At 30.7% G+C, this 11,687-nt stretch overlaps 2 protein-coding genes across 6 annotated transcripts in view; one reads left to right on the plus strand and one right to left on the minus strand.

Annotated features, from left to right (window-relative positions):
- The window catches only part of LOC106615644 (uncharacterized), a 47,547-nt gene extending 44,874 nt beyond the window's left edge, over nucleotides 1-2,673 (plus strand). For both annotated transcript variants that reach the window (XM_036366804.2, XM_070106196.1), the window contains exons 5-6: nucleotides 80-392; nucleotides 2,048-2,673. In XM_036366804.2, coding sequence (XP_036222697.2) covers nucleotides 80-392; nucleotides 2,048-2,250 — 516 coding nt within the window. In that variant the 3' untranslated portion in view covers nucleotides 2,251-2,673. The remainder of the gene's footprint in view (nucleotides 1-79; nucleotides 393-2,047) is intronic.
- Nucleotides 2,674-6,280: 3,607 nt separating this feature from the next.
- LOC106615650 (large ribosomal subunit protein uL13m) lies at nucleotides 6,281-10,789 on the minus strand. Of its 4 annotated transcripts, XM_014231965.3 has the most exons (7): nucleotides 10,628-10,788; nucleotides 10,447-10,570; nucleotides 8,518-8,771; nucleotides 8,296-8,447; nucleotides 7,308-8,046; nucleotides 6,919-7,247; nucleotides 6,281-6,847 (listed from the first exon to the last, which is right to left on the minus strand). In XM_014231965.3, exons 1-7 carry the CDS (start codon nucleotides 10,649-10,651, stop codon nucleotides 6,385-6,387), a joined length of 2,085 nt encoding a protein of 694 aa, XP_014087440.2. In that variant the 5' UTR covers nucleotides 10,652-10,788; the 3' UTR covers nucleotides 6,281-6,384. The 4 variants fall into 4 exon arrangements, with proteins under 4 accessions (XP_014087440.2, XP_069962298.1, XP_069962299.1 ...); XM_070106197.1 differs by lacking the exons at nucleotides 10,447-10,570; nucleotides 10,628-10,788 and adding an exon at nucleotides 9,008-9,159; XM_070106198.1 differs by lacking the exons at nucleotides 10,447-10,570; nucleotides 10,628-10,788 and adding an exon at nucleotides 8,938-9,078.
- Nucleotides 10,790-11,687: the final 898 nt, after the last annotated feature.

The raw sequence follows: 11,687 nt of genomic DNA on the forward strand, positions 1-11,687 counted from the left end.
ATTAGGTATATAAGAATTCTTCATTCCAGCATGGATTAACAATAATTTCTTAAAATTTATACTTTTTATAACTGCGCAGTTTATCGGTTACATTTGTGCCATTGAGTCGTTTATATTGTCCGGCATTGCCTCATGGCCATGGACGCAATATTATCGTCAGGTGCCCGACGATGGCAGCGAAATGTATATCGAAGATCGTGAAATGACACCAATGAGTCCAATCGAGAGTACTGATGTGCCGAATACACACCATCAAACACAATACAACAATCGAAATAATAGCACTGCACACAGCGAATCAAATCACAATAATCAGCAACAGCAACAACAACAACAACAATACAATCGAATATCATCGTCGTCGTCCTATAATCAAAAGCCTTATATACCTGGTGAGTAAAAACTCATTGAAATTTCGAATCAGCGCTTAGGAATTGCTTTTATGAAGTTTCTCGAAAGATCTTAAATTTAAGCATGACGTGAACCTCTCAGCTTTAAATTCTACAAAACAAACGTATTTGCTCAGTTTGAAATTACAGGGTCTACCAACAAGATTGACGTGATGTTAAAATCAAATAAAACACTCAGATTTGCTAAATGTTTTATAGTTTCAATAAAATGTTGGTCCCGTTTACTTCAATTTTCGATGACCTGGTACAGCATTTCGGCTATACCTTCAGAGAAAATAATCTAGAGGTGTCAAATAGCATGATCTTGGCGGCCATTTGACTGGCTCATTTCTCGAAATTAACGAGTCGTCAAACTAAGCACGCAATGTGTAACATAACATTCATGTTTAGACTTAAAACATGAGGTGGCGCACCGTCTTGTTGAAAATAGGAATCGTTGATTTCATTAAATTCCGGCAAAAAAGGTCGGTCGAAGTCAGGTTATAATGCTCGCTATTGATGGTAGCGGCATTTCCTGCCTCATTTCGAAAGAAATAAGGTCCGATAATGCCAACATACCACAGTCCGTACCAAACGGTCAATATTTGGAGATGCAATTGCATTTCCTAAATCACATGAGCATTTGACTCACCCCAATAGCCACAATTTTGTTTGTTCACAAAGCCATTAAACCAGAAATGGGTCTCAGCTGAGAAGATGATTTTTCGATAAGCGTGATTTCGTGAATTTTTTGGAGAATTCGAATTATTCTTGAACAATTTCCAAGCGTGGCACCAAAGTGAAACGTAACATGATGAAATGGCAAACCTTACTGAACACACTGACAAAATTTGACAAAAATCCGTAAACAAACGTGGCCGCCACAAGTTGTCAAAATCACGTCATCCCTATTGGTAGACGCGTTATTTCATACATGCGACGAAACATTTCGTGTATTAATTTTTATTTCATCAAATCGAAAAATATTTTTGAAAAAAAAATTTATATATAAAATATTCTGAAAATATATATTTTTATTTGAATCAAAACGTTAATTATTAATTTTGATATAAAAAATATGGTTTTGAGCTTAAATTACATAGCGCTTAAGTTAACGAAGAAATTTAGTTAGATGAACTTAAAAGTATTTCTATTATTATGAATATATTTTCCATCTAAAGGTTGAATTTGTATATTAAAGAGCTAAAGAAAAAATATATATTTATCATTCTTTCATCTTTTTAATAGAAATTTTCGAGTCATAACTTTTATTTCGTCGAATCGAAGAATATTATTAAGAATATTATTAATTAGAATATTCTAAGAACATATTTTTTTATTTGAATGAAAATGTAAATTAATAATTTTGATATAAAAAATTCTCTTTTGAGCTCACATTAGACGAGTCAATTACATTTCATCGATTGGATAAAATTTTGTTCTATTAGTTTTGCATTCAAGGTATACTCTCACTGTAACCAAAAAAAGATTTTGCAATGGTTTTGAAATAAATATGTTAATATGAAACATGAAAAAACTTAACTTCCGCAAAACTTACGCCATAATACCTTTCACAGGTGCATTTTTTATGGCGTAAAAGGTTATAAAAATATATATGTATATCATGAGTATAAAATACTTATTTTGTTTTTTTGCAGCCAAACGACCCAATGAATTGATTAACCAAAGACCAACACTGGGTCACACCCAAACAACCAGGAAACCAAATACTCGTTACCGTGAAGGCTATCATTATCAACCAGTTGCGTCAACGTCCCGCCAGAGTCCCACATTCGTCCTAGGCGATGACATTGGGGCCGGTCCATCCACATCCCGATCCAATGATAATTCTAGTGCGTGATAGTTTTTATTCCTCATAATAATGTAATAAATTTAAAATAAAATACATAAAATAATAATAAAAAACAATTAAGACAAAAAAAATTTGCAAACAAATTACAACAAAAGAAACAAAGAAAGCGTACACAATAAAACATTGTCATTGAACGAAAATTCGCAAAACATATTAACAATTAGTTGTTGGAGAGAGATAGAGAGAGAGAGAGAGAGATAGAGATAGAAAGAGAGAGTAAGCGAGATGAAACAAAACAATAAGAAAAGCAAAAAGAAAACTATATCCGCGGGTATGAAAAATGAGTAAAAAAAAATTATTAAGCAGCTGAATTTTGTTTCAGCAACGAATACTGAAGAAAAAATCTATTTAAACAAAATGCATTTGGTAATTGTAACGAATTGTTTATAGCTGAACAAAAACAAAAACAAATAAATAAAGAAAAATTTAAATGAAACCAAAGTGAAAAAGGCAAACAACAGCAACAATAATAAATACATAAATAATAGTTTTAAATGTGTGTGTGTAAAACAGAGTTTAACGAATTACGAAACAAACAAAATAAGAAAATGGTAAAAACACTAAGAATTCAATGAATTTAAACACTGCAATAACGGAGACGAAGAAGCATGGCGACAAAGAATAATTAAAATTACATTGTAAACGTAGGTAACGATCAAACATATGTATTTATGTATGTATGTTAGGTACTAATATAAATATAAAATATAAATAAAAAATCCAAAAGTAATAATAGTAATTAAATATCGAATAACCAATTGGTTTGGTGGCAAAAACGTTGGCAGCGCCAAATAAAGCGTCCAGTAGTGTTTAGAAATCATCATTTTGAAAGGGACTCAGATTTTTGTGAGTCCCATGATGTCGAGAAACTACGAAATTGTTGAACAAAATACATTTGTCTGCATTTTCTGCTATTGTTAAAATGCAAGTTTGTAAAGTAAAAGTAAGCATTTAGCCTTTACTCGTTTGCTCTCCAAGTGATTTTATTTCTATTTCACGTTTACGTATTTAATTTGCTGCGAAGTTAATTTTAAATTGTAAGAAATATGTTTTTTGAATTTTTTTTCATATTTTGTTTTTTCATATAAACTTTTAAAAATTATTTTTAATATAATATTACTTATTTTTATAGCAATTTTTTAAGTTTTATATATTACTAAACATTTGCTACTTTTCTTAATAATTTGCCTGTAATCACAAAACTTTCTGAGAGCATAATTATGTTTTAAATTAATAATTAATTAGTAATAAATACGTATAATTTTTTTTATAAATAAATAAAAAATATTTAAAATATTAAAATTTAATTTTTGGATAAATATATAAAGCAAACCTAGCTAACCTAAGCTATAAAATTTCATAAATATTTTCCAAAATGAAATCAAATAGTAATAATGCTTAAAAAAAATTATATAAAATACTTAGTTTTAAAATATTTTTGTAGTTCTCGCATCCTAATTGTTTTGGCACTGTCAATTTGAGAAGACCATTTTTGTTTTCTAAGTAATACTTTGTCTAAAACCACAAAACTTTTTGAGAACAATATTTTTTCTAATTGTAGGTATGTAATTTTTTTTGTTAATAAATAAATATTTTTTTTGAAAAAGGTATAAAATGGATTATCTGAACTCGTAAAATTTTGTTAATATTTTCAAAAATAAAATAAAATATTACCAAACTTTAAAAAATATTTATATAAACTACTAAGTATGTATGTATATAATTATGAAGAATTCTCGGATCCTATTATACCTGTAATTATTATTCCAATTTTATGAAATAAAAAGTTATAGGTACGTTTCTTTTTATTCAACCGAAAAACAATTTTTAAATTTGCACTCAGTAAGCTTTAATTAATTATTTTTTAAGCAAAGTATAATTTTAAAAATTCTGCAATTTTTTTTGATATTTTGTAAATGGAGTTCAAACAAAAAATGTTCAAACCTTAAATAATTAATTTTTTATATACCAATTTATTTTAATTATGCGTGCAGTTAATAAATTAGATTAACGATTTATAAAAAAGTAAGAAACTAATAAATGCCGATTTTTTTAAATTAAAATTTGGAAATTATTTGAATATTTTTTATTTTTCATACATTGTACCTATAATTTTAATTATTATTTTTAATAGTTTTAATTATAATTTTTTTATTTATTTTAATTAATTTTAAATATTTTTTATTTTGCAATGTTTTTTTAATGATTATTTTTAATAGTTTTAAATATAATCTTTTAATATTTTTTTATTTTCCAATGTTTTTTTTAATCAATATTTGTAATAGTTTTAAAATAACAGAACGTCCTTTCCAAACTGCAAAGTTTTTTTTCAATATGTTTTAAGCTGTCGGTTATTATTTTATATATTTATTTTTTATTTTTATTATTTTTTCTTTATTTCTATTAGTTTTTAATATTAGTTTAATTAGATTGTATTAAATATGTTGTTATTATTATTTTTAAAATTTTTTTAATATTGTATGTATATATGTTTTATTTTTATTGTTTTTTTTTATTACTTTTCAATATTCTTTGTTTTTGTTGAATTGTTAAAGTATTTTATTATTATTATTTTTTATTTATATATTATTATATATCTTAATTTTCTATATTATTACTATATATACTGTAATTGTTTTATTATGTTTTTTTATTACAACGAAATTTATGTTAAGGAGCGGCAATATTTAAAATTTTTTTATCAGCCTAAATTATAACTTAAGAATCTTCTTTCTGATTTTAAATCCGTTAAGTCTTTTTTAATAAATTTACAAGTAAAAAAACTTAGAACTTTAGTTAATTTTTTACTTTTTTATAGAATAGTAAATATATTAAATAAACACCAAATTATTATTTTAATTTTATTATAATGAACAAATCACCAAATTCTGCAATAAATTTCCTAGATACGCATTGCCTTGCATTTTGAAAATATTCTCCTTTTCTATTTTAATAAAATTTTCGAGTGCAAGCGCACTCGTACCTAAATTTTAATGCAGCAGTCCGTGTATGAACGTACATATGTATGTACGTATGTACGAAGCTATTCAAGCAAACCCTCAGCAGCAACATTTGTAGTAACTACGTCGATATATAAATAAAGAAATAAATATGTATGTACATGTACGTTTAAACGAAGTTAGGGGTTTGAAAGCATATAGGCACAAAAAAGGCAGAATTCGAAACAAAATTGTAGGCACATAAAAACTAATATTATAAGTAATTCGAAAACAATTTTGCGAAACTATTAAAGAAATAAATCATTTGCAGTAATTAAGCGAACATATAAGACATATAAAATCAATAAAAAAGCAAGAAACTGTAAAATCATTCATAAATGTATACATCCAAATAATTAAAATAATATATATATTTTTTTTGGAAAATATCCTGCAGCCGGTAGTTATAATATTTGATATTAGAAGAACAAATGTAACTTGAAACAATTATAAAAGTATAAAAAGAGATTTAAATAAAAATAAGAAGAAGAAAAAAACAATGAACGAAAAACACTGCAACAAAAACATATAAATTGAAAAAACATTGAACCATTATAAATAAAAAAAAACAAGAAAAATCATGAATACAATGAAATGCTAGCCGACAACACTCATTTTGTGACGTTTGAGAAAGTAAGAGTAAAATAACAGTAAAAAGTTTAAAACACATACGAAAAGAACACTAGAAAACAGCCTAAAAAATAAAGCAAAAAACTTAAAAAAAAAACAGAAATCAGTAAAATAATAATGGCTAAGCATGGAAGAGAAAATCATCTTGTTATAATCGTAGTTTTGCTTATTTTTTAATAAAACACTAATATCAAAAAGTGCGCGCGCAAAAACTTTACAATCGACGAGGGAACTAGCGCCAAAAACTGTTTTTTATTAAAAAAAAACAACATATTTGTTTAGTACAAACTCCCACAATTATGAGCTTCGAGCACCCTCAGCTACTCACTGTATTTAGATCAATAAATTTCTAAGAATTTCAACAACTCTTCTTGAGAAAAAATTCAAACTTTCTTCGGGTTAAACACTTTGTTTAATAAAAAAAAAATATATTATGCGTGCAGTTAATACATTAGTTTAACGATTTATAAAAAAGTAAGAAACTAATAAATGCTTATTTCAAGTCCAAATCCTTCTCAATGGTGTGCGCACAAACCGCCATCATTTGATTCTTCACACTCTCGAAGCTTTCAATCGCAATAGGTTTAGCCTCCGGCCATTGTCCTAGGTCACGATAAATTGGACGACAGAATTTCATGCGGAAGTTCGAGTTGGCAAATGCAATAATCTCATCGATACGTTTCAGTAACCGCGCTCTGATGACTAAACGCAAAAATCGAAAACGCACCTCGGAATTTTTGGTGTTCTTCAAATTGTATGTGCTCTCTAGGAATTCGATTTTATCCGCATTTAAATCAACAATTTCAGTGATTTCGATTAGTCTGCTGAGGAAATCGATTAGTTGATGTGAAGAAATTGGTTTTGTAATATCAGAGTCAGAGCGTAGCTCAGCGGTCGTCTTGATACTCCACAATTTCGACAATTGTTTCGAAACATCAGCGAGTGTTTCATCGAATCTAAAAGTGTTTTAAGAGAGACATTGTATTATTGACACTATATATATACACTTTCAAGCTTGTGTGCTCACTTTGGTATTATTGGTGGCATACCCTCATGGCTAAGCCACAAATCCCAGTCGATTTCAGTTAACTTATCCTTTTTATCAGTTTTATTGAAGTAATCATACAAGGCACTTTTGAAGTCATCGGTTACAACCGATTTGTAGGCATACTTTTGCAAGTAGCTACGTAGGAATGGCTCAAACACCTCTGGTCCTCCCAGTAAATCCTCAATATAGCGCAAGAATGTTGAGCCCTTGTTGTAGGGCACGCTGGAGAAAGCATCGTCTGGCCCACAATTGGAGAGATCCACAACCAACTTGGTAAGTTCAGGGCTGTTGGCCAATTGGGTGCGTATCTAAGGTTAAAGGGTCGAAGAATTAAGCTAGACTCATGTAAATAACTATTGTGTACTTACACACTCTTTGAGCTCAGTCAGATTACGCAGCATATGAAAGTCGCGTTCCTTATTGCCTTGCAAGCGTCCCACGATTTTCGTCTCCACAAACACCGTAAAACCCTCATTCAACCAAAAGTGCTCAAAGTTTTTGTTTGTTACTAAATTACCCGTCCAACTGTGCGCAATCTCGTGTGCCACTACACCAGCCAAAGACTTATCACCAGCCAACAATGTTGGCGTTACAAAAGTTAGGCAAGGATTCTCCATACCACCAAAAGGAAATGATGGCGGCATCACAAGCAAATCGTATTGCTTCCAAACATAGGGTCCACAAATATCCGATGCAGTTTTCAACATTTTATCTGTTTCTGAGAACTCTTCGGCGGCGGCATCTACAATACCAGCCTCGGCCCAGACATTGGAATGGGGTCCAAGTGGACGCGAAACTAAATCGCCGATTGCTATAGCAAGCAAATATGCTGGTATGGGTACTTCCTGCTTGAATTTGGTTACACCGGTTTCCTTCTTTTCAACTAAAGCACTCATCAGCGCAGTCAATTCCTTTGGATGTTCCACTGTGGCTTCATAGGTGAACTTAACCGCGGGCGTGTCTTGACATGGCAATACAGAACGTGCGTGAATCGCTTGACACTGGCTGAAAAGGTATGGATGTTGCTTGCCAAGTGTTTGTTCAGGTGTGAGCCACTGTAGACCGCTAGCACGATTGGAAGTCTCATAGTCGATGCGTACGAGTAGGCTGTTGGGAGTGAAATAAAATTTAGTTACTAAAAAATGTTTTACAGCGGAAAGGAAAATTATTTCACATTTCTGTTGACAAAGATAAGTATGTTTGATTTGTAATTTACAACACAGATGCTTTTTTTTAGGCCTACCCAGTTATAAAGATAATTTTAACTTGGCAACAATTAAATGTTAAACGAAAAAATATTTGCTATTATCTTTGTGTTTACTTAAATGTGTTTAAAATCTTAAATTTATTACTTACTCTCCCTTGGCAGTACCCTCCGGTAGCTCCAATGTCAACTTAGCACCGATATCATCTACTTGATCACTGACAAAGTAGTTGATGGGTATTGCTGAGCCGCCACTACAGAGTATAGATGCATTTTTTATGCTGATGTCTCGCACATCCAACAACTGTACACAAAGTGAAAGCAAATGTCAAATATAGATAAAGAAAAAATGCGACAGATTATCTGATCCTTACAATAGCCGGTAAGTTGGCTTCCAACACATTAAATTGATGAGTTACACTGCCCAAAAGCTTCGTATTTGTAAAATCGACCGTCCATTTGAAAGCGCTATGTTTGGTAACGATACGCTCGGGCTCTGAGTAAGAGCTGGGATCTACTTTACCTAAACGACCCATATTGCGTTGCTGTTGAGTGTAAATCAATGAACTGCTACTGGCGAAAGGTTGTTGGAGAATGCGTCGATGAGTGCTAACTGAACGTGTGTTTGCTGAAAGTGGGTAATTTCAGTTTAATAAATATATAAGTAAGTGCTACTTCAAGTTTTAATCTACTTGGTCAAAAAGGTAATAAATATTATTAATCTTATCGCAACTGCTGGCGACGGAGTCATTAAATGCAATTTATACACGTTCAAAAGGAACACATATACATACCTATATATACAAATATTAGTATGTGGTATTATTTTATGCTTGTTTTGTTCCAAAAGCAGAATGAAATCACCTTTTTCTTTTTTAATAAGTTGAAAAAATACTCCCACTTAAGTGCACGTAAAATGCTGTAGATTTCTTCACGAATGATATAGAAAGCGTAATGGAATAATACAAGCAAAACAAATACAAATGACACAGTTAAAATCACTCATCACAGCATTCAGTGTAACCAGACAGAGGCAAAGGCAGAGATTAAATTGCAGTTATCGATAACCTTATCGATTGGAGCGAATAAACGTTGCATGTTAAAAGCAATAACTCAATTTATTTCCCACTTTACATTTGAAATACTTTCGGCCATGATAGCACGTAAATAACGGAAATACCATAACGTATTATCAATTTTCATAAATTTATAGGAAAAGAAAATACGAAATAAAATATTAACTACTTATATAAAACAAAATTTAAAAAAAAAAAATTTATTCCGGTATTCGGGACTACAATTTTTTTTCAATACGATATTTGGGATTAAAACCTTATAAATTAATTTAATTAAGATTTTCGACATTAAATAATAAAATACTGTGTAAAAATGTTTTTCTAATCTTTTTATCCAAATTTGTTAAATTAAAAAATTCGCAACCTGAGTTGTTTTCCATTTTAGGTGACGATATGTGCTCTGTCCAAATATTCCAATTATCAACTTTATATATATTTCTTTTTATATTACAATTCAACTTTATTTAATCATAAACATTATTAAACACACCTCCACTTATTAACGCAAAACATAATCTTTTGGATAATCCATAATGGACGGGAAATTCTCCAGTGTCTCTTTGTCGATGTGATCAAGGCGTTGTGGCACTTCCCTTGGTGTTCTAATTTGATTGGTTAAATTTTCCAGTATCTCTTTGGGCAGCTGGTCATCGGCGAACAAATGTAATCGCTGCATGGTGTATCTACGTTGTAAATTGCCACGCATGGAATTGTACACAGCCTTCTTCATGATCATTGTAGCATCCTTTTCGTGCAATTGCCACGCTAGGGTCCATGAGGCACCACCTGGATAGCCTGTGTGATGGAAGTAAACGCGTTTAACCCATTCATCACCGGGCAACGCAATTTCTTTGGTATTGATGCAAACAACATGATCGCCACAGTCGTCTGGAATTTCAGAACAGAAAATTTTGCTATACTTGAGTACCATTAAAGTTTATGCAGAAATTCAGTGTCTCCCTAGAAGTAAAGCCCATTAATTGGTTAAGAATACAATTGGAAAATAATATTTAGTATTTACCAAGAACTTTTTTTCAAACTAATTCACTAAGTAAGCAACTAACAAACATATTTTTATTGGTATGCATTTACATTTTTTAAGGAACCAGAACTACAGAATAAATTACGCTTACCGGTAATGTAAAAATCAAAATAAAATGCGCAAAGGTGAGACACTGTATAAGCCATCAGCTTGAAAATAAATTTGAAAGAGGCATCAATACTCACTCATTGGATGATAGATTGGTTTGTGTAATCCCATCAGATGTGTCTTTATAAGCAGCGCCGAATCGAAGGGATTTTGCCAGGTGCAATCATAGACGTGCCAAGTTCTCGCAAATGTTGCCCATTGCTGAAATAGTATATTAACAGTAATTTATGTGCTACTAAGTTTTTTATATTCGCTTACCTGCACACGTTTTACAATCGACATGTTTTGGTGTTTTTAATTCAATACTTTAGCGATTTATGTTGTTAAATAACAATTTCCTGATTAGTTGCACATTACAGCTGGAGCATGGTGTGCTTCAAGCGAATATGTGTTGCCGGATGTAACTTTTTGTATAATACAGAAAATGTTTTGAATTTGACTTCAATTATTTCGCAAATTGTGCAGAGAGAATTGCATAAAAACTCTAAATTTACTAACCAAGTTTTTTAAAAATAGTTACTTAAATCCCAGATATTCTCAGACTTGTTTCAAACGTCTAATTCAGCACAAATCTATGTAAACAATTATTTTTATTTAATTTTTTGCGGTGGCAACGCTTTTTATCAGCTGACAGCAGAGAACGTACATCGATCATATCACGTATTTTGGAAATAAAAATGAAATAATATAGTGATGATGTGGAAATGAAACAATAAACCGAAGCTGGAAAAGAAAATATTTTAATTTTTATAAGTAAATGAGTTTTAAATAATAAATTTTTTACATTTTTTCATATATGGGTTGAAGTTGGATTATTTTTTCTAAGATAACAACTCAATTTACTAGTCTGCACCTAAATAAATGCAGCGCCAAAAAGTATACTTCACCAACCAATCCAAACCAATCGCTTTAGATATTTTTACCCTGAACAGACTATATAAGGTTTTCCAGGAAGTTTGTAGCACCCAAAAAAAAGAAACGTCGGAGACCCCATAAAGTATATATGTATGTATGTAAATGATCAGCGTGTCGAGCTGAGTCGATTTAGCCATGTCCGTCTGTCTGTTCGTATAGACGCGAACTAGTCCCACAGTATTTGAGATATTGCTCTGAAATTTTGCACATGTTCTTTTCTCTCCAAGAAGCTGTTCATTTGTCGGAACCGCCGATATCGGACCACTACAACATATAGTTGCCATACAAACTGAGCGATCAAAATCTATTTGTTAAGGGTATTATATATAGCTTTGATGTAACCAAAGTTAACGTTTATTATTGTTTTCATTCAAATAAATACAATTTATTTGGAAACTGTTAA

Source organism: Bactrocera oleae, chromosome 3, assembly GCF_042242935.1.
Source record: "Bactrocera oleae isolate idBacOlea1 chromosome 3, idBacOlea1, whole genome shotgun sequence".
Classification (NCBI taxonomy): Eukaryota; Metazoa; Arthropoda; class Insecta; order Diptera; family Tephritidae; genus Bactrocera; species Bactrocera oleae.